Source organism: Pristis pectinata, chromosome 6 (genome assembly GCF_009764475.1).
Source record: "Pristis pectinata isolate sPriPec2 chromosome 6, sPriPec2.1.pri, whole genome shotgun sequence".
Taxonomy (NCBI): domain Eukaryota; kingdom Metazoa; phylum Chordata; class Chondrichthyes; order Rhinopristiformes; family Pristidae; genus Pristis; species Pristis pectinata.
In genome coordinates this window covers 11,316,723-11,340,106 of record NC_067410.1, presented here as the reverse complement: position 1 = coordinate 11,340,106, position 23,384 = coordinate 11,316,723, and the positions used below count along the sequence as shown (strand labels likewise).

The window sequence follows — 23,384 nt, the reverse complement described above, 5'->3', positions numbered from 1 at the left end:
GATTTCCTGGATATGGAGGTTGGGCAGAAAAAATGGTGTTTGAGGTGGAAGATCAGCTACAGTCTTATTGAAAGACACAATAGGCCTGAGGGCTTAATGGGCATCTACTGCCCTTATTTCTCATGTTCTGATGTTGTGTTATGTTCCCACCCCCTGCTCTTTATATTTCTTACAATCTTTGGATTACCAGAAGTAGACGAAGTCCTTTAAAATTGATGTTTGAGTAATGGTGTCCAATTTAAGAACATTGATTGAAATAGTCTCCCCGTGATAGGATGGAAGAGGAGAGAAGAGAGAATGACCCTGGTGGGTGGGGTCTTTGATTATGCTGGCTGCTTCGCCAAGGCAGCGAGAGGTAAAGACAGAGTCCAAGTAGGGGAGGCTGGTTTCCTTGACGAACTGGGCTGTGTCCACAACTCTCTGCAGTTTCTTGCAGTCCTGGGCAGAGCAGTTGCAGTACCATGCCGTGATGCATCCAGATAAGTCCCAACAGCATTGAGGGTATATCCACACTTCAAGGACTGCAGTGGTTCAAAAAGGCAGCTCACCACTACCTCCTCAAGGGCAACTAGAGATGGTGAATTAACTGCTGGCTTAGCCTGCAAAGCCCACGTCCCTTGAGTGAATATCAAATATATAAAAAATTAGCATACTGTAGGTAGGCAACACAGTTGGCATGGATGAGTTGGCCAAAGTGCCTGTTTCTCAGTCACCCTAATGTTTTGTTGTTGGTGCATTTCCTGCCAGATGGTTTGGGTTAGATATTGTAATTAATCATGGTTGGTGGGGAAAATTTTAGTCCTTTATTGTTCTCAGTCAAGACTCAACTTGTCAATTTGATCTTTTTATTTTGCCACCTGCACTGCAAGCTCTGGGTGAATCACGTGGAGTACTTCATTGGGTACGTCATCTATGTCGATGAAAATATCAACACAATTGTGGGGATTACCATTGGAACCATTGTCTTCCTTGTGGCGATTGTGATTCTGGTCGTTGTGCTGGTGATATACAAGAAGAAAAGCAAAGGTAACGGCTTTTTTCCTTAATCTGATGCCTGACTCCACCATGACAACAGTTCTGGGTTACTGACCGTCTTCAGATGGATAGGGTGATGGGACAGGGTTGAGAAAGGGGCAAGTTGCTCATCAAGCTGGACTGGGTGGGTAGGGAGAGGGGTAGGTGAAGAACGAAGGAATAAAATCATTCCACATTGGGGAAAAATGCTCCTACTTTGGGCATCTTGACTAGACCTTCTACATAATTGAATTGGGTCCTAGGCAATCGGTTATCAATAGATGACCATGGCTGGATCAGAGGAGTAAAGTAAATTAGATCCCTTTTTCTAACTGGATCTTCCACACTAGAAAGCAGTTATTAGCGAGATTAGCTTGGGGATCACACATAACAGACACTAATCTACTCTTTCCTCCGGGGTTATTTGAAATATGCCTCAGTACTGCACTATGGCCCCAAAGCAGAAAAACCACTCTCCAACCAGAAGACCTCTGGCTTCAGAGACAGCTGATTTGATGAGTCTGTTGATCAGTAATTAGGTCAGCCTCCTCACCTTCATGAGCGTCTGCCTTTTGTATCACTGGTACAAGGTTCTGATTCTTGTAATTAAGGATTGGATTGGGACCTCTGACAATGAGGGAGCCACGGTGTAGCACTATATCATCCACAGCAGAACTTTATTGGAACATTCCTTATCTATGTTGGTCTAGCTTCCCTTAATCAATACAACTCCTCAGGTACTGAATCAATGTTCCAGCAGCCCAGGCACTAGGGAAGAAGTTTAAAACAAAAAGCTAACCAGAGTTTTGGTTCCCAATCTTGATCCAGAAGCACTGTTGGAAGGCACATCAGTGTGGATATTGGATGACAAGAAGACTTTGCTTAACCTTTGTTGCTGTCAGAATCTGGTGGTTTAAATTTGGTGTAAAATTCTTTTCTCTGGTTGAAGAGATTGTGTTCACTGTGAGGCAGTTTATGACCCTCCCCCAACATGGATCCAACCTAATCTGTAGCACAGAAGTATCTTTTGTTCTGCTATTAGTGGATTTGCAATCTATAGTACATTACATCAGTTGACTGAAGCCTATTAAAATGGCCTAGGAAGAGCATTCACCTGGATGTTCAGCTTACCCATTCCATTGCCCCCACTATGATCCACTGTATCAGTTTATATTAGTTTAATGTGAAGGCTGACAAAAATGTCTTATTTTTCAGAGCATGCAGACTTAATGAGCCGCTTAGAAGCTTCAGTTAACATGATGTCTCTCAACACGGTACCACCTGTTCCCAGTGATTACAGGAACTCTCGTAAGTCCAGTTTAAAGTTAGTTTCTGTCCCTGTAAAAGCAGTTTGTTCGTAATTTGCAAATAAATTTGTAAATGTTTTACAGCGTCATTTTTCAAAACAGGCCATGTTTTAAAAATAGTCTTACCTGTCCATATTTCTGTAGAATCCCAGAATTAGTTGCAGTAAGGTAAGGAATGAGGGGGGACGGGGCTAATGGGAGATGAGACAGGGAGGTGAGAGGGAATGGGATGAATGGGACTGTTCCCCTTGACCAGATGGGCTGAGTGGCCTCCAAGTGTGCCCTTATAAGTAAAAGATATTCTACAAGGGTTCCACCCTCACTACTACTACTACCACTACAACAATTTCCAGTTATATAGCACCGTTAGGTTGGTAAGAAGATGCTTCGTGAGGCTGTTTTCAGAAAGACCTAACACTGAGCTACATAAAGAATGTTGGAAGTCAGGTGACCAAAGAAGTAGATTTTCAAGAACTGTGTTAAGTGAGGCAAAGAGGCAAAGAGGTTTGAAGTCCAATTCATGGATTTTCAGCCTATAGTATGTTACACCAGTTGACGGATGGTGGAGAGAATCCAAAAAGCTTGATGGCAGCAATGATGAATCGCCAACTAAAGAATCACTAGTGATGGGATTCACTTTCGTCCCCACACTATCGGTTCATATTTCATGCATTCATCCAGAGTCAGCCTATTTCTATTCCTGGTCGATACCTCGCTCCTCAGCAACACCAACCAAAAGCTGTCAGTTTCTACATGTACACTAACAATACTCAGCTTTTCTTAATACCATCGAGGGACTAGGTTATAGGGAGAGCTTGGGCAGGCTAGGACTTTATTGCTTGGAATGTAGGAGATTGAGGGTGACTTTATAGAGGTTTATAAAATCATGAGGGGGTATAGAGATGAGGTGAATGCACATAATCTTTTTCCTAGGGAAGGGGAACTGAAGACTAGAGGGCATAGAAACATAGAAACATAGAAAACCTACAGCACAGTTCAGGCCCCTCACAAAGCTGTGCCGAGCATGTCCCTACCTCTGAAATTGCTAGGCTTACCTATAGCCCTCTGTTTTTCTCAGCTCCATGTACCTATCCAAAAGTTTCTTAAAAGACCATAGGTGTAAGGTGAGAGGTGAAAGATTTAAAAGAGACCGGAGGGGCAATTTCTTCACCGCAGAGGGTGGGTGCGTATATGGATCGAGCTGCCAGAGGAAGTGGTTGAGGCCGGTACAATAACAACATTTAAAAGACATTTGGTTAAGCACATGGATGGGAGGGATTTAGAGGGATATAGGTCAAATGCAGGCAAATGGGACTAACTTGGTGGGCACCATGGTCGGCATGGACGAGTTGGGCCAAAGGGCCTGTTTCTGTGCTGTATTACTCTATGACTTTTGGCTGACCCCAGCTGATACATTTGTTGAAAGAGTTTTTACTGTTATGAACTGTGCTTTTTTCCATTCCACGTAGGCCCCCATGGAAAACTCATCAATAACAACAGAAGCTGCAACGGTTCAGAGATGTTTTGCATTCATTGAATGATATCTTCCAATTTTTTTTTGTGTCTATCATCACACAGTGCAACTTCTGCAAAAATCAGGAGAGTCTCCCAGTTTTCCTGATAAATTCGATCCTTCAACCGATGTTCTATTCATATTAAACTGATGTCATTGCTGTGGGCAGAACCTTCTCGAATGCACATTGATTTCCATGTTTCCTGCAATGTGCTTTGGGACATCCTGAGATTGTGAAAGGCAGTATATAAGTTTGAAATATCAAAACATCAGTTCAGAAAGAAACTATTTGGTATTCTCCCTTGATTCCAGCTGTAACCAATCATTGCCTTGTGCACTAAAACAAGGTTCACATAGTATATGTGACAAATGTGTGAAGAATTTGGACGGGTACATGAATAAGAAAGGATTAGAGGGATATGGGCCAAACACCGGCAAATGGGACCCGCTTAGATGGGAATCTTGGTTGGCTTGGTCAAAGGGCCTATTTCCGTGCTGTTTGACTCTATAACTTCAATGTACATAGTGTCTTTATCGCAAATGCAGGCAAATGAGACGAGGTCAGGTAGGCAGTTTGGTTGGCAAGGACAAGTTGGGCCAAAGGGTTTGTTTCCGTGTTGTATCACTCTATGACTCTAATTCTGACAAAGCATCATAACCATTAGTCACTTAATAATCTTTAGGATATACTACTGCTGAGTATTTAAAAAATATTCTTGTTTAGGTTATCCTCACAGCCCATCATCTGGGTCGAGTGGGATTACATTTCGGGGAACTGGTTACAAGAACAGCTCCGATGGTGCAATGGTCCCGCTGCTCGGTCCGAGAGAAATTACATCGGAGAACCTGCGGACTGAGCTGCTGGAAGAAGTGAAAGATGTCCTGATCCCGAGTGAATGCTTAACTGCGTACATGGACCAAGTGGTTGGCAAAGGTGAGTAGGACTCCTCGTCGACATGAAGGTTCATGGGGCAGGTTGGCACCTCTCAGAACAGCACTGTTTGGCAGGGCATAACATCGAAACTTCTTTCTCATGAATTGCCAACACCCATAAAGGTGCAAGTTAGTTTTGGCCATCACATACACTTTCTCTTGTCTGATTATTCTAGCTCTCACTCTCTCTGTTTATCTCTGCCTATTCTATCTTTTCCTCTTGCTGTTCTTATAAGTGGCAGGATTCTTCGCAGTGTGGAGGAACAGAGGGATCTTGGGGTCCAAATCCATAGATCCCTCAAAATTGCCGTGCAAGTTGACAGGGTTGTTAAGAAGGCATATGGTGTGCTGGCCTTCATTAGTCAGGGTAATGAGTTCAAGAGCCACAAGGTAATGTTGCAGCTCTATAAAACTCTGGTTAGATCACACTTGGAGTATTGTGTTCACCTCATTATAGGAAGGATTTGGAAGCTTTAGAGAGGGTGGCAGAGGAGATTTACCAAGATGCTGCCTGGATTGGAGAACTTGTCTTATGAGGGGAAAGTTGAGCAAGCTAGGGCTTTTTCTCCTTGGAGCGACGCAGGATGAAAGGCGACTTGATAGAGTTATATAAGATTATGAGGGGGCATAGATAGAGTGGACAGCCAGCACCTTTTCCTCAGGGCAGCAATTGCCAATACTAGAGGACATCAGTTTAAGGTCAGTAGAGGAAAGTTTAGGGGAGATGTCAGAGGTAGGTTTTTTACACAGAGAGTGGTGGGTGCCTGGAATGCACTGCCATGGGTTGTGGTAGAGGCTGATACAATAAGGACATTTAAAAGACTCTTAGATAGGCACATGGAAGTAAGAAAAATGGAAGGTTATGGGCTGCGTAGCAGGGAAGAGTTAGATTGATCATGGAGTAGGTTTATATAGGTCGGCACAACATTGTGGGCTGAAGGGCCTGTATTGTGCTGTACTGTTCTATGTTCTATGAGTCTTGGTATGTGCACACTCCCAATGTCTGTGATGTTACTTGCTCTGCCATGGCTTGGATCGTGCTTATCATGTTATTTGGGAAAAAGACAGGGGTATCATTTTACATTTAAGATGGTGTCAGATGCCTGTTATACATCTGGACTGAATTTTACTATATCCTGGTCACGCCCTTTCCTCTCCTCTCAGGGCAGCACAGTGGTGCAGCTAGTAGACTGGCTGCCACACAGTTCCAGCAGCCTGGGTTCAATCCTGACCTCCGGTGCTGCCTGTCCGGAGTTTGCATGTTCTCCCTGTGACTACGTGGGTTTCCTCCCACATTCAAAAGATGTATGGGTTAGTAGGTTAATTAGCCACTGTAAATTGCTCTGGTGTGTAGATGAGTGGTAGAGATAGAGGTGTTGATTTGATTGCGGGGAGAGTAAAATGGGATGTGTAGATGGGTGTCCGATGGTTGATATGGATTTGGTGGGATGGAGCAACTGTTTCTGTGACTCTGTGACTCTATGATCTGATTTAATTTTGTTTTCTTCCCTGTACAATTTTGAAATTTGAGTTCACAGGAAACTAATATATTTCCAAGTCATGATGGTGTGTGATTTGTAGGGCATAGCGCCCCATCCACCAACTCCCTTTGACCTTGGAAGTGGAAGATAATGTAGACCAACAGTGAGTGAGATGTTTTCACCTGTTCTCCCCCACCATCTCACCTCCCCACCACTGCTTCAGCCCATAATGAATGTATTGAATTTGACACCCAAATTTGCCTCACGAGGGAGGAAGATAAAATGAGTTGCACTTAAGGTGAGATGAAGCAGGGAGGCAAGAAGCTCAGAAGGAGCTGTTTAAGCTCAGTGTGCTGTTCCTATAATATAAAACTATTACTAGTGAGAATAGATAACTAATACAGTTCACTATGAAGAGCTCAGAGAGCTGCAGAATAGAAGCAGGAAGAAAGGGTTTATTCCCAGCTTTTTAGAATTGGAAGGGAAATTTTTAGAAAGGTTTAGAGGGATATGGGCCAAACGTGGGGAAATGGAACTAGTTGGACCAAAGGGCCTGTTTCCGTGCTGTATGACTCTATGACTCTAATGAACTGGTGAGGAGGTAGTATCATAGAATCATACGGAAATGGGGCCCTTTCAGCCCAGCTCGATCATTTACTGATGATATAGTACTGTTTACTGGATTCACAAGTGGAGGAGGATTTGCTTTGCCACTTTTGCACTCAATAAGCCACATCACTCACGTCTTCTTCCATTCCCCTTTTGAGTTCCCAACTCCATTGAGTCCGATGAAACCCAGGGATCCCATGATGTTGGGTCTTGATTGAGTTCAGTGGTAGTTTACCAACTGGCTGGAGCTGTATTTTTTAACGTTTGGGAGAATGAGACATGCTCCCATTGAAACTTACAGAATTCTTACAGGGCTTGACAGGCTGGATGCAGGGAGGGTGTTTCCTCTGGCTGAGGAGACTAGAAACCAGAGGTCACAGTCTCGGAATATGGAGAAGAACATTTAGGATTGAGATGAGGAGCAATTTCTTCACTCAGAGGCTGGTGAATCTTCGGAGTTCTTTATTCTGAACTCTGCAGAGGCTCAATCATTAAGTTCACAGATTTCTGGATATTAAGGAGCAACGGACATGGCGATAGCACAGGCAAATGGCACTGAGGTGGAACATCATCTGGATGAATAATGGAGCAGACTCGAAGTGCCAGGTGGCCTATTTCTTCTTCTAATGTTCGATTAGGCAAGAGATGGAAACAGCCTCCTAAGCAAGGTTGTTAAATGCAAGAAATATCTGTGTTAGGCTTCTAATATCTGTGTTAGAAGTCTCTAAACCTGAACCTAATTTGTAATGCCTTAGTTTTCTGGCCTTATCGGCTGAAGCTTTGCTATGGGATGAGAGTGCAAACTCTTTAGGCAAAGTGAACTTTGCCTTGTAGATTGCAGAGTATGGTGTTGGTTTCTTGCATGTGGTAATCTTTTCATGTGGCCACAAATCTACTGGAAGGATTAAATGAATGTTTTGTTTTATTTATAAATTAAGTTGCATTAAAAAGATCTCCATGATATTAGGAAAGAAGTTGAAATTGCTTGTCTCATTACAGGGCATTTTGGGAGCGTTTACCATGGTCTGTACAAAGATCAGAACAAGGAAATTCATTGCGCCGTGAAGTCATTGAATCGTACGTACAAAGCACACTGTCATTGTTTTATGGATGTTTTATCCTTTCATCCTAATTTAGTTTTTTTTTAAGAATCTCTTAATCTCCTAACTTTGGCCATCCACTGCTTCACATCCAGGGGATTGCACAAGTGGCTTGTTTTGAGGCCCCTGACACACTTGGTGGTTGTGGTGCTCAACAGTAATCTACGATATGCTAATAGTTTTTGTTTGTGGACTCATTCCATCTTCCTTCCCCATTTCTTTGTTCATTGAAATGGCAAAGTTCTTTGTCACTGCCGGGAGTGCTGTCTTTTGGATGAAACTATGCCCTCAGAGGGGTGGTGTACTGTGACTCGATGTAGCCCACATCCTTATTCTTATCCAGGAGATGTGTTGGGGAGAATTCCTGAACCACCAAAGGAAATGCCCACTCTTCGTACTCTTGGTAATCTGACATTGGTTTGAAGGTATCTGACAACCCCAAATCTTTACCAGAACCAAGGAACTGACTGCTGAAGGAATTGGATATCACGTCTTTTGGGGTGGATTCAGTAAGAGACTTAACATTTCCTGAAATATACTTTCTTCACACTGCAGCACGAACAGCCTGCTGGAGGAACTCAATGGAGGGGTGGGGGGAAGGGGGAAAGGAGTTGTTGATGTTTCGGGTCGAGACCAGAAACGTTGACAATTCCTTTCCCCCCAATGATGTTGCCTGACCCACTGAGTTCCTCCAGCGTTTTGTGTGTTGCTCCAGATTCCAGCATCTGCAGTCTCTTGTGTTTCCACTTTCTTCAGCTTATTTGGATCTTGGGGAAAGCCTCGCTCCACTTCAGATGGACCAACAGCTCCGGTCACTTACCTACAGTATATTTGATCCACCCTGACACATGTGACATTGAGATCTCCAACTTTAGAAGCAAGTTCAGCTCCATTGCTCTTAACCCTGTGGGGGCAGAAGCTCAGGAATTATTAGGCAGTTTAAGAAGGCAGCTCACCACCACCTTCTCAAGGGCAAATAGGGATGGGCAATTAAATGCTGGCTTTGTTTGTGAAGCCTACATCCCTTTATTGGTATTTTGTTGGTTTATTATTGTCACTTCTACCGAGGTACAGTGAAAAACTTGTCTTGCATACCGATCGTACAGGTCAATTCATTACACAGTGCAGTTACATTGAGTTAGTACAGAGTGTATTGAGGTAGTACAGGTAAAAACAACAACAGTACAGAGTAAAGTGTCACAGCTACAGAAAAAATGCAGTACAATAAGGTGCACGGTCACAACAAGGTAGATCGTGAGGTCAGAGTCCATCTCATCGTATTAGGGAACCATTCAATAGTCTTATCACAGTAGGACAGAAGCTGTCCTTAAGCCTGGTGGTACGTGCCCTCAGGCTCCTGTATCTTCTACCCGATGGAAGAGGAGAGAAGAGAGAATGACCTGGGTGGGTGGGGTCTTTGATTATGCTGGCTGCTTCACCATGGCAGCAAGAGGTAAAGACAGAGTCCAAGGAGGGGAGGCTGGTTTCCGTGATGCGCTGGGCTGTGTCCACAACTCTGTAGTTTCTTGCGGTCCTGGGCAGAGCAGTTGCTGTACCAAGCCATGATGCATCCAGGTAGGATGCTTTCTATGAATATATATTTAAAAAATGCACAAATCCAGCATGCAAATAAAACATGCAAAAGTGTCTCAAAGTCCCACTGCACTCCCTGCCCTTCATGCTGTCCTGCTTCCAAGTATTATTGCAACTTAAAATCTGCATTCTGCTGAATTGCTTTTCTGTATTGTGGTGTTTCAACAGGAATTTCAGATGTTGAAGAGGTGGAGCAGTTTTTGAGGGAAGGCATTATCATGAAGGATTTCCACCATGAAAATGTCCTATCTTTGTTGGGAATTTTCCTTCCTAAGGAAGGGTTACCGTTGGTAGTATTGCCATATATGAAACATGGAGACCTCCGACATTTTATCCGTAAGGAAGAGCGAGTAAGTAACGGTGAATCGTACTCCATCAGTGTGCATGAATAGGGAGAGCAGGGTGATGCAGTGGGTTAGCACCTGTGTGGGCTGAGGGTGGTGTGATGGTGGTTTTCTGCTATTGGCCCAGGTGTCACCCGATGGCTCACCCGACGCTTGACGCCCCCTGTCACTTTCCCCCGCTTTGCTGTCTCCTGGCTGCAGTGAAGCCCCCTCATGTCATTAGAGAATATGATCTGTTTGAGATGCAGTAGAGGAGCTGAACGGAAACACATCTTGTGGATTATTGTGAGTATGATTTAAAGAGCTGTCACTCTGTAGTATGTAGCTATCCAGTCTTGGAATCCAGGTTATTTTCCTGATCCCTTGCAGTCTTCCAAGATCTTTTCCCACTTGAAAATCTCCACATTGACCATGTCTTCTGTAAAATGCCCCAATTTCTTCCTCAGTGTACAATCTTCCTGTTTAAAGGCAACAGTTACTGCCACTGCTGTCAATGAGGTTCCAACGCAGTTTGTCTCAGGTTTCTGTCCCCTTCTAAGATGATGCCACCAAGTGGTAGAGCACAGTACTGAATGTACAGCCTCTGATCATTGTTATACTGCATGAGGAGGCCAGTCACTTTCTACTGATCTAAAAAATAATCAGATGTTTTCCAGTAAAACTCCCATAATCCAGCGTCTGATTGTTCGGTATCCATCTCACTCAATAGTCTGTGAGCTGGGGTCCAGAGTGTAAGTGGGTGTAAGGTCAGAGCTGGGGGTACAGAGTGCAGCTGGGGCCAGGATCTGGACTGTGGGCTGGGTGTTCAGATTGAGTCAGGCCTAGGATCAGGCTTGAGTCACCAAGGATCAGGAACCTGGGTAGCTTTGTGGCTTGGGCCGGGGTCCAGAGTGCTTGTGTATTTCCCTCTCCTGTTAAACCTACTGGGCTCACTGGAAAATGTTTATACAACTGCGTACCATGTAAAAAAATGTGAAATAAATTATTATGCATATTAATGTAAGTAGCATCCAATTGCCGAAAAAATTGGCTAGTCTGGCACTACCAAAATCCTTATTGGGTGTTGGTTTATATGGCATTGCTTTACTACTGTCAAGTGTACCAAGATACAGTGCAAAAGCTCTGTTTGCCTGCCATCCTGGCAGATCATGCCACACGTAAGTACATTGTGGTAGCTTTTTCTATAACTATCGTGTTCCTGAGGCTGTGATGACATAGTTTAGCTCTCCATCTGAACTTACTGGTTGTCTTGTGGCTCCCAATCATCTGTGAAGTTATTGCCATTATTGGAGGCACAAGAGAGAGCAGATGTTGGAATCTGGAGCAACAAATGATCTGTTGGAGGAACTCAGTGAGTAGAGCAGCATCTGCAGGGGAAAGGAACCCCACAGAACATAATCAGGGGCTGTGCAGGGTTTCGACCTGAAGTGTTGACAATTTTTGTTACTGCCACTATTCCTGTGTTTGGTAAAAAAGCAAGTTTTTGTTTTAATTGATTTGATAATTTTAGTAATATCTGTTCGTCGAGAATCTACTTCCTCCTCCATCTGAGGCCTTTTTCCTGAACCACATTGAGAGCCAGGAACCTTGTTGCAACGGGGAGTGGAAGTTGATCTGACTCAGTGCAGGGCAGTCTCACACACTTCCCTTGGCCAGGATGGATTGGCATTGGTGGTGGACTACACAATAGGTGTTCTGTCCTGAAACCATGTGAGGCACACCTGGTGAATGCTCCATTATGAGAGAAAGAGTAGGAAATGGATTTTTATTTAAAAAAAGGGCCAAAACTAACAGTTTGGATTGCAGTTGCTAGAAGGCCTTATTTAAGTGATGTTGTAATTTGAAATGCCTTCTGTTTTTCCCTTTTCATCCACAGAATCCAACAGTAAAAGATTTAATCGGCTTTGGCCTCCAGGTTGCCAAGGGAATGGAGTACCTTGCCCAAAAGAAGTTTGTTCACCGAGATCTTGCAGCAAGAAACTGTATGTAAGTACGTTGGTGAACCCAGTAAGGAGATGATATTGGGATACAAATATTGGGCTGGATTGTGCGAGGTCTAACCTAGTTCTAGTGTTCGCCTCCAATGGGATGCCTGCAGTTGCCGTTGCGCTTTGCAGATGTTCCGCTGGTCTCACTGCCCCACATTACACCAAGTGAAGTGGATCACAGGTGGTGACCTGGCTCCGCCCATGAACTCGCCTGATGGCCTTCTGACAGCTCAGGACACCGCTGTCTCAATGTCTCAGATCACTGTAAACATTAGAAATAATTGGAAAAGAATTTTTAAAAAATCATGCACAAATTAAATAATACATTAATTTAAAACCACACTCAACCTATAAAGTTAACATTAATGTTATAATGAATTTACAATAATGTTTTTAAAAAAAATAAACCATTTACCTTCACCAATCTTTTTAGTAAATGTCAGTGACCCCATTGGAACTGAATGGTGCTACAGTGGGTGTGTCTGCTGTGGCTGGTGTCAACATAGAACATAGAAGAACATAGAAAAACTACAGCACAATTCAGGCCCTTCCGCCCACAAAGCTGTGCCGAACATGTCCCTACCCTAGAAATTACTAGGCTTACCCATAACCCTCTATTTTATTCAGCTCCATGTACCTATCTAACAGTCTCTTGAAAGACCCTATCGTATCCGCCTCCACCACCGTTTCCGGCAGCCCATTCCATGCACTCACCACTCTCTGAGTAAAAAACTTACCCCTGACATCTCCTCTATATCTACTCCCCAGCACCTTAAACCTATGTCCTCTTGTGGCCACCATTTCAGCCCTGGGGAAAAGCCTCTGACTATCTACCCGATCAATACCTCTCATCATCTTATACACCTCTATCAGGTCCCCCCTCATCCTCGGTCTCTCCAAGGGGAAAAGGCTGAGTTTCCTCAGCCTGCTTTCATAAGGCATGCTCCGCATTCCAGGCAGCATCCTTGTAAATCTCCTGTGCACCCTCTCTATGGCTTCCACATATTTCCTGTAGTGAGGCGACCAGAACTGAGCACAATACTCCAAGTGGGGTCTGACCAGGGACCTATATAGCTGCAACAATACCTCACGGCTCCTAAATTCAATTCCCCGATTGATGAAGGAAATACTAGGGGTAGAGAAGAAGAAAGTCAGACATGCTGGCATTTGACCTCCAATGTGTTCCGCAGTGTACAGGTGTGGAAAGGGGGAATGCCCTGATACATACTCAGCAGCTAGCTGGTGTTGCTCAATGGAACGTCAGCACTGAGTGACCCTTTACAGTGTGTGTGGGCTAAGAGCCACTGTGCAGCACACCATCCGTGGCTTCCCCTGTGTACCCTCACCACACTCCCATGGATTAACTTTGCGAAACAACTTCACTGGCACTTGCTCCTGTCTCTTTCATAAAATCCTTCTGGTAGTTTAGTTAGTAAAGTGTCACAAACCCAATCAATGATGCCCAGTTTGTACTGCCCTGGCTGATCATGCTGAGGGTAGTTTGGATGTCTTGATTGCCCATTGCAACACTGTCCCGGAGAAAGTGGGTTAGGATATCAGTTCCTCTGCATGTGGTTGGAGGTCGGAATTGATTCCACTGTTGCACTTCCTCCCAGCACTGGTTTAGATGTGGCCCATTGAAAGTTGACACCAAACCTCCAGCAAACCTCCGAGGGTTCAGGAGATGAAGAGAGAAGGTTACAGGAGAGTTATGTTAAAAGAAAATGAATGCTCCAAAAGAAATGCCACTGCCTATCGCAGCTGTCACTTTTGAATAATAGGTAATTAGTCTGTGGTTTAAGGACAGGTTGGAAGCCTGCTGAGAGTCAGTCAGGGGACAGGACTCTAAAATTCAGTGGGTCAAGTTACCACATGTGAACAATTAATAACTTGCTCCCTCCACTTAGGACAGCCTGCCTGAGAAAATTACAGGTTGATTAGTTTCTTTGCAAAGGGATATTACTGGGATTTCTAAGTTATAGATTCATACAGTCTGGGGCTCAATCAGCTTAACATTGTTGACTTGTGTTTTCATTGGCTGCTTAGGCTGGATGAGGCATTTGTGGTTAAGGTGGCAGACTTTGGGATGGCACGTGATGTCTTGGATAAAGAATATTACAGCATTCAGAACCATCGAAAAGCCAAGTTACCTGTGAAGTGGATGGCATTGGAGAGTCTGCAGACCCAAAAATTCACAACTAAATCTGATGTGGTAGGTCTGCTTGCGGTTGTTTGGGCATTTGATAAGATTTCTTTATTGGCCACATGTACATCGAAACATACAGTGAAATGCATCTTTTGCGTGGAGTGTTTTGGGGGCAGCCCACAAGCATGCTTCTGGCACCAACATAGCATGCCCACAACTTCCTAACCCGTACGTCTTTGGAATGTGGGAGGAAACCAGAGCACCCGGAGGAAACCCATGCAGACACGGGGAGAACATGCAAACTCCTTATAGACAGCGGCCAGAATTGAACCCGGGTCGCTGGCGCTGTAATAGCGATACGCTAACCGCTACACTACTGTGCCGCCCGTCTTTGGTCAGTCTTTGGTGGTGATTCCTCATTGCATAGATTACCACTAAACCTTTCAGTACCCTCGGGGTCTGTCCTCACCAGTCTGTTGATCAGGTGAATGGAGCCTGCAGTCTCACTCTGCAGCTGACATTTTGTTTCGTTCTCACTCTAACTTCCAACTTTAACAGTAATTGTTACCGGGACAACCTGTGTGTGCACCCTATCACAGACATTCCTTCTGTTCTCTTTACCCCTCCCCTTCTCTGCATCTTAAAGCACACTTTCCTAATATCTCCAGTTCTGCTAAAGTGTCATTGACCTGAAACATTAATGTTGCTTCTCTTCAGAAGCCGCCTGACCTGCTGAGTGTTTGCGGCATTTTGTTTTATTGGTGGGCCAAAGGGCCTGTATTGTGCCGTATTGTTCTATGGTTCTATGGTTTCAGGTTTCCAGCAAATGCATTTTTTTGTTTCAATCCACTCTAGTGAGTGACTAACCCTATGCAATTCATCTCTGGGCTGGTGTCACACAGTGAGCTGGGCCTTAGGACATTTAATCACATTAAAGGTGCTATGCAAATGCAAGGGAGATGAGTGTAGCAAGTCTGTGCCTTCTCATAAGGGACATATGGGCCTGTTTCTGTGCTATATACTTTTATGATGACTAAATGACAAGACAGCAATGAGCTGGTCAAACAAGCTGAAGTCTGTGCTTTATATTATATAGAGTCATACAGCATGGAAACAGGCCATTTGGCCCATCATGTCCATACTGACCAGTGAGCACCCACCCGTATTAACCCCATCTTCTGGCCCGTAGCCTTCTATACCTCGGCGATTCCAGTGCTTGTACAGGCACTTAAGTGCCGTCAGCAACTCTGCTTCCATCATTCTTTCCAGCGGTGCATTCCAGATACTCGCCACTCTCTGGGTGATAAAGGTCCCCCTCTGATCCTCTCCAAACCTCTTACCTGTTACCCTAAATCTAGGTCCTCTAGTCTTATTTGGGGAAAACTTTGCTGCAGTCAGCTCATAATTATGTCCCCCCCTTAAGCTCCATCGCTCTAGAGAAAATATCCCCAGCCTCTCCAGTCTCCACAGAGAGTTTTTCTCCCTTAAAGTATTTCTGAACTCACCTGATTCCTCAGGTGAAGGAGCAGACAGATAAGCTTCTCTCTGGCTTCCACAGCTGAGAACTCTGCAGTGGCCATACCCTGGACAGTAGCAAGAGGAAAATGAGAATGATGATTTCTACTTTTCCTTCTCTTCCTTCCAAGCATCAGTTCACTCCCTGACCAGGATTACTGAGGTCTGGTGACACAAGAGACTGCAGATGCTGGAATCTTGTGCAAACACAAAGTGCTGGAAGAACTCAGTGGGTCAGGCAGCATCTGTGGACGAAAACATTGACTGTCCATTTCCCTCTGTGGATGCTTCTCGACCCTCTGAGTTCCTCCAGCGCTTTGTGTGTTGCTTACTGATGAGGTCTGGTGCCCTCCAAGTCACACACCATGCTGACTTGGAAATATATAGCTGTTCCTCCACCATTGCTGGGTCAAAGTCCCGGAACTGTGTCCCTAACAGCACCCACGACTCAAGGACCGCAGCAGTTCTAGAAGGCAGTTCACCACCATCTTCTCAGGGGCATCTGGCAATGGGCAATTAAATGGTGGCTCAGCCTGTGTAACTGACATCCCTTGAATGAATAGATCAAAATTGCTTGATCTACTACATTGGACTGCATGGTTTTTACTGCGTGCCAACCACATATCTGCCAGCTTTCTTGTAGCATAGCTGAGTTAAAGCTACATAGGTCATGCAAGCAGTTGGTGTCACTGCTCTGTCACATGTCCTGTGATTGTGGCTTGGTTAGACTTACAGCTGTGGAATGGAGATAGGTTGCATTTCATTGAAACCTAGAGAGTCCAGAGGCAGGCATCGTTAAGGTCCACTTGACCTGCCTTTGCAAATGTGTCCTTTTCCAACTGAAATGTGTCCTGCGGAGTTCCTTGGGATGGCACAGCGGGTAGTGCTGTTTCCTCACAGCTCCAGCAACCCGGGTTCAATCCTGACCGTGGCTGCTGTCTCTGCAGAGTTTGCATGTTTTCCCAGTGACTGCATGAGTTTCCTCAGGGTGCTCAGGTCATCTCTCACATTCCAAAGACGTGCAGGTCAGTAGGCCACTGTAACTTGCCCCTGGTGGGTAGGTGAGCAATAGAATTGGGGGTAGTTGAGGAGGATGTGTGGAAACTAAACTGGGATCACAAGATCACAAGACAAAGGAGCAGAAGTAGGCCATTCGGCCCCTCGAATCTGCTCCGCCACTTTACCATGAGCTAAACTATTCTCCCATCTAGCCCCACTTCCCGGCCTTTTTCCCTTATCCCTTGATACCCTGACTAATTAGATACCTATCAATCTCCTCCTTAAACACCCCCAATGATCGGGCCTCCACAGCTGTACATGGCAACAAATTCCATAAATCCACGACCCTCTGGCTAAAGAAATTTCTCCTCATCTCTGTTTTAAATGGGTACCCTCTAATTCTAAGACTGTGGCCTCTTGTCCTGGACTCACCTACCAAGGGAAACAACTTAGCCACATCTACTCTGTCCAATCCTTTCAACATTCGAAATGTTTCTATGAGGTCCCCTCTCATTCTTCATTACTCCAATGAGTACAGTCCAAGAGCCGACAAACGCTCCTCGTACGTAAGCCCTTGCATTCCGGGAATCATCCTCGTAAATCTTCTCTGAACCCTCTCCAACATCAGTACATCCTTTCTAAGATAAGGGGCCCAAAACTGCACACAGTATTCTAAATGAGGTCTCACCAGCGCCCCATAGAGCATAGGGATTAGTGTAGGATTAGTGTAAATGGGAGCTTGATGGTTGGTGTGGATTTGATGAGCTTGAGGACTTGTTTCCATGACTCTATGAATAAAACTACTTGCCATGTCAACCTCCAAAATTCAACCCAGTGAAGGAATGTGAAACCAACTCTCCTCAGTTTAAATTTGTCTTCCTTTGTTTCACTATCCTGCACTCAATCCTTTGATTTTGTATATGTAAACATCCCTGTATAAAATCCCATGGTGAGCCATTTCAAGTCATCATTAACCTAATTTCAAATCAAGTAATTATAAAAGTGCCAGTCACAGGATTTTTAACGTGCATATTAATTAGCAAACATGCCACAGAAAAAATTAAGTGAATAAATATGTTTTTAATTTGCAGGTCTCGGGGAGTGGCAGTAGATTAGGGGCTTGTTTATAATGGGCTGAGTTGAGCTGACAGACAGCCAATGGTTCCACAGGGGGCTGCTGGCTGTTGGTCACTTGGTGCCCAGTTTGTTTTGGGCTTCCAACGTGGAAATCCAAGACAAACTGCTCATTAGATGCCCACTCATCTGACCCCTCCTGCCCTACCTCTCTCCATTGAGCCTAGCTGTGGCACACTCCCTCAGCTTTACACCAGAGAGGCCTGGCTTTGGCCTAGCGACTTAATTTGAATTTGATGTCTATAAAGATTAATCATTCAATTTTTCACTTTATTCCAAAGCTTTGATTTTTTTTTCACTATTTTATGATGTTTTTAATTACATTTATTATTTAAATTTTTAAATTAGAGTCATAGAGTCACACAGCACGGAAACAGGCCATTCGACCCAACTCATTCATGCCGACCTAGATATTGGTATTGGTTTATTGGTATTGGTTTATTATTATCACTTGTACTGAGGTACAGTGAAAAATTTGTCTTGCATACCGATCGTACAGGTCAATTCATTACACAGTGCAGTTACATTGAGTTAGTACAGAGTGCATTGATGTAGTACAGGTAAAAACAATAACAGTACAAAGTGTCACAGCTACAGAGAAAGTACATTGGATGGGCACATGAATGAGAGGATAGTAGAGGGATATGGGCATTCTGCAGGTTGGAGGGATTAGCTATGTTGGCACAACATTGTGGGCTGAAGGGCCTGTTCTGTGCTGTACTGTTCTATGTTCCATGTCACAGCAAGGTAGATCGTGAGGTCAGAGTCCATCTCATCGTATAAGCGAACCATTCAATAGTCTTATCACCGTGGGATAGAAGCTGTCCTTAAGCCTGGTGGTATGTGCCCTCAGCCTCCTGTATCTTCTACTGATGGATTCCCATCTAAGCTAGTCCCATTTTCCCCGCATTTGACCCATATCCCTCTAACCCTTTCCTATCCATGTACCTGTCCAAATGACAGCTAATGAGTTGTCCAAGGCTCAGGGTCTTCGGGGACGAAGGGCCTCAAGATACGTCACCTGAGTCCCAGTGGCCACTTGGAACCCATTTCCCCTCCTGGAGCACCTCTTGGGCATGAAGTGTCTGCTCTTTCGGCCCCTTGCATCCAAGGGGCGGGTGGGTTGGCAAGAATGGAGGCAGATCTGGGCAGTGGGCCCCATCCAGCAGGATACCTGGTCTTCTATCTGTAGGTTCTGTTGGCATTTCGAGTTTTATTGACGTCCGTCGGTGTTGTTGTCTTCAGTGGTCTTTCGGAGTGCTGCTGTGGGAGCTGCTAACTCGAGGAGCACCGCCCTATCCAGAGGTCGACCCATATGACATCACAAGATACTTGTTAAAGGGGCGAAGGTTACCTCAGCCGGAATACTGCCCGGATGAACTGTGAGTGCTTTTGTATACAGTCTGTCCTTGCTCCTTCTCAATGTTGAAGGCAGATCTCACCTCCTCTGTCAATGGCCATGTGTCATGGGAACAATAGAACTAAAGAAATAGGAGCAAAGTAGGTCATTTCGCCCCTTAAGCCTGCTATGCCATACAAGTTCACGGCTGATCTTTTCAACACCATTTTCCTGCTCTGTCCCTTATCCCTTAATGTCTCCAATGTACTGCAATCTATCTATCCATGTTTTAAATGCAATTAACGACTGAACATCCACAGACTTCTGGGATAAGGAGTTCCAAAGATTTCCCAGTGGTAGATTTGAGACTGTGGATCCTTGTACTAGTCTCCACAGCCAGGTGAAGCATTTCCCTGCATCTCCATTGTTAGGACCTTTCAGAGAATAGAAAATAGAAGGGTACAGCCAACGAATAGGCCCTTCGGCCCACAATGTCTGTGCTTACCATGATGCCAATTTAAACTACACATGTGCCCGTCTAAATGCCTCTTAAACGTTGCTGTGGTATCTACTTCCACCATCTTCCTGGCACCATGTCCCAGGCACCTACCATTCTCTGTGTAAAAAAAACTTGCCACCTAAATCTCCTTTAAACTTTCCCCCTCTCACCTTAAACCGATACCCTCTATATTTGTCATTTCCCTCCTGGAAAAGGACTCTGTCTGTCTACCCTGTCTATGCCCTCATATTTTATAAACTTCTGTCAGGTTGCCCCTCAGCCTCCGATGCTCCAGAGAAAACATCCAAGTTGGCCAACCTCTCCTTATGGAGACATAACCTATTCGGTCTCGCATATGGCAGACCCACCATCCCATTAACAGTTCCCGACAAATCCCCGCTGTACTCCCTCTGTAACAAGTACATCCTTCCCTTCCAATGTCAGTCCTTTTGCATTAAGCATTCCTCTGTGATCATTGTTAATTTTCTAACCCATAGCAATCATTCATTAATATTGGACGCATGTCATTTAAGTTTTGACATCCATTTGTTGCATTTCCAAGCCTTTGGTCCATTGGTTTCAGTTTGAAGATGAATCTGCTAGATGTAGCATGCAGAAGGGAATCATATTATGGAAAACTTACAGACATGGAGGCCTAATCGGACCCATCGTGCCCATGCCACCCATAATGCAATATGTGACCTAATCCGCCTTCCAGCCCTGCAGATCACGCCTCTTCACATATACATCCAGGCACTTTTGAGTGTGGTGAGGATTTTCTGCCTCTGCCATCCTTTCATGCAGTGAATTCCAGATCCAAATATTACCCATATCACTTTTCTAATCTTTCTACCATTATTTTAAAATCAATACCCCTCAGCCAAGAGAAGTAGTTGTCCCTTCGTATTAACTCTGGCAAGGTCCCTCAATAAACTAATACCAATACCCATAATTTTACCCCTTAATTGTCTTCTTCTGTTCCAAATAAAAAACAGTCCCAACTTATTCAATCTTTACTCACAGCTGCAATTTTCCAGTCCTGAAGGAGAGGAGAAATAGACTTCTTACTTTGATGCTCTGGGTATAGTGGCAGAAATTCTCGCATCTAAATCTCCTCTCTGCTAATTTCTGTGGCCACCCACCAACCTGTGAGAAAGAACATGGTGACTCCTGTGGTGTTAAAACAGCAAATACTTCTGTTCGAAACCAAACGATGGTCCTGTCGAGAATGCGGGCAGTAATGGGTTTCCTTACTGGCATATTAAAGGGGAATGGCACCAGGTTTCTGCTCCATTACACAACCTTGCCAAGAATTCTTGAGCATCAGTGAGATCCAATGGCTGAGCTCGGTTTGGGAGTGGAAGCGGGAGCAGGAAGATTAATGAGCGCAGAGAATTGGGGCTGGTTTGCCAGAAGTAGTGGTGTGAATGGCCCATTGTGCAGTGCTCCTCTCTGAATGAGCCAGATGTGTAACCAACCATCAGGCTATTCTTTTATTTTAATACGACATTTGTCTTGTGTAGGTTGATATTATGCTGCGCTGCTGGGATCCAAAGCCTGAACTGCGGCCAATATTTACCGAAAATCGTCTATGAAATTGAATCAATTCAGTCATATTGAAAGGAGAACACTACATCAACTTGCAAGTAATTATGTGAACTTGCAAAACGACCCAGCCTTACCCTGCAGTGGACACTACTGATGATGAACTGGACCCGGATTCAGAATGATTACATTGTGCTGTTTCATTGTGGTAAATCTGTTTGGAACATTGACTTGAATTTCAGGAGGATACTGTTTTTTTAAACATTGCAACTTATTCCATTCGATTAAGGTACAACTCTGCCTCATTACTTTCCCTCCTCTCTGCTAACTTCTGTGGCCACCACCAACCTGTGAGAAAGAACATGGTGACTCCTGTGGTGTTAAAACAGCAAATATTTCTGTTCAGAAACCAAACAATGGTCCCTGTCAAGACACGGGCAGTAATGGTTTCCTTACTGGCACATTAAAGGCGAATGGCACCAGGTTTCTGCTCCATTACACAACCTTGCCAAGAATTCTTGAGCATCCAATGGCTGGAGTTACCTGCCCTCAGAGATCACAGGCAGTGAAGGCCCATTGCCAAGACAGGTGAGAATGGTGCAATGCCATCTCCAATAAGCTGTGATCTTTCTACCCAAAATAAGGGATCCAATGATGCTTGGTCAATTCTGCAAACACAAAGAGCTGTGGCAACAAAAAGCAAGGTTTGATTCTTCACATTGTTCCCTATATTAATTTCCAGTGACTGCATTTTATTACTATTCAGCACAAGCAATGAAAATCTTCACCAGGCACTGCTCTCTCAAGTGGAACATTTCACAGTTAAGATGGCCTCAAGGTTAGCAATATTATGCTTTTGTTTTTTACAATGAGCCATGAGGATTCATCACCATTCTGACAGCCTAAGAAGGTACTCATTAGTAGATATAACAAAGAAAGTATAAGATTTTGCAGGTAATGTTTCCTGCTGTTTGGCTAGAGTGATTTGATGCACTGGCAGTTACCGAGGCGACTCTGACGACAACTCTCAGACCTGGGAGGATAAAGCAAGAGGGCACATGGGAACACCACCACGTGCATATTCCCTTCCAAGTCTCTCACGCCATCCTGATTTGGGAATGCCGTGCCATCACTGGGTCTGAATCCCAGAACCGACCTCCATTGGCATTGTGGAGTGATTTCACCGGGAGGATTACAGAGGTTCACAATCATCTTCTGGAGGATAATTAATAATAAATGCTGGCCTTGCCAGATCCGGCAACCATTGCATTTCAAAAAGAATAAGTAAAAATGCAGCATTGCACTATTTTACACTGTAGTCTTTTCCTTCTGCTTATCAGGGAGTGTTTAACCTTTGCTCCTCTTTCACTGATTGTTATGATGGAGTGTGAATCTCACTTTTTCCTTTTTATGAGCAGCCAAGGCATCAGCATTAGTTTGAAGCCATTAGCAGCGCCCTATATCACAGGGTGATCTGGCAGCGACAGTTGTCACCCCATTGATCACTGGGTTTGATTTGCCGGCAAGGTCGGGTGTCCCCCTTCCCTCACAACTCCATGTGCATCTGTTTCCCGCCCCCCCCCCCACCCCACCCGAAGCTCAGCATTTGGTCACAGAGGATGGCTCCCTAGAAGAGGAGTGCTCCGTCGGTCTAAGATATATGATGCAGCTACTCCCCCGCTAGACTAAGCCTCTGACAACCATTTGTAGGATTACACAGGGAAGTTAAGCTCCAAGAGCTTCAGTAAGACAATGGATGTGGCAATCTGCCATTCTTTTTTTTTAAAAGAAAGACCCCTTGCTTGCAGTTGATAGGCACAAGATCACAGCTTGCATGTCCACAGATCCCCAAAGTCTCCTGTCCAGCCACCTCCCCTCCGACTGGGGCAATTGAACTAACCACTAAGGTGCAACTTGTTCGTCTGCCATTCAGTTTCCTGAGTTTGGACCAATAATCGTTCTGAAGGTTCTGGCTGCAAAGTAACAATTCAGTCCATCAATGTTAATTCTGTGTGGAAATCCCATTCAGCTTCGTGTGTAGACAACCCCACCTGGTAGATTATTGATCACTGAGTGAAGAAATGCTCCTGAATGTCTGTATTTAAACTTATTTCTCATTTTATTTGGGATGGCAACACAACAAATTGTTAAGTCACTGGACTCAGAGAGAGAATTCAAACTCCATCATGCTGGTTAATTAAATAAGTCTGGTATCAAAAGTATTGACCAATAAAATTGGGATCATTGTACAAATCGATCAGGGGTAAATATCTGCCATCCTTAACTTGGTCTGGCTGGCATGTGACTGCAGGGTGGTCTATAACT

The 23,384-nt window shown here is 44.5% G+C and overlaps 1 protein-coding gene across 1 annotated transcript in view; it reads left to right on the top strand.

The window, feature by feature from the left end:
- LOC127571307 (macrophage-stimulating protein receptor-like) overlaps nt 1-22,988 on the top strand; it is a 143,027-nt gene extending 120,039 nt beyond the window's left edge. Inside the window, 9 exon segments of the mRNA XM_052017578.1 lie at nt 870-1,026; nt 2,230-2,322; nt 4,559-4,768; nt 7,857-7,934; nt 9,719-9,900; nt 11,771-11,880; nt 13,929-14,094; nt 18,922-19,062; nt 21,038-22,988. Coding sequence (XP_051873538.1) covers nt 870-1,026; nt 2,230-2,322; nt 4,559-4,768; nt 7,857-7,934; nt 9,719-9,900; nt 11,771-11,880; nt 13,929-14,094; nt 18,922-19,062; nt 21,038-21,172 — 1,272 coding nt within the window. The 3' untranslated portion in view covers nt 21,173-22,988.
- The last annotated feature ends 396 nt before the right edge of the window (nt 22,989-23,384 follow it).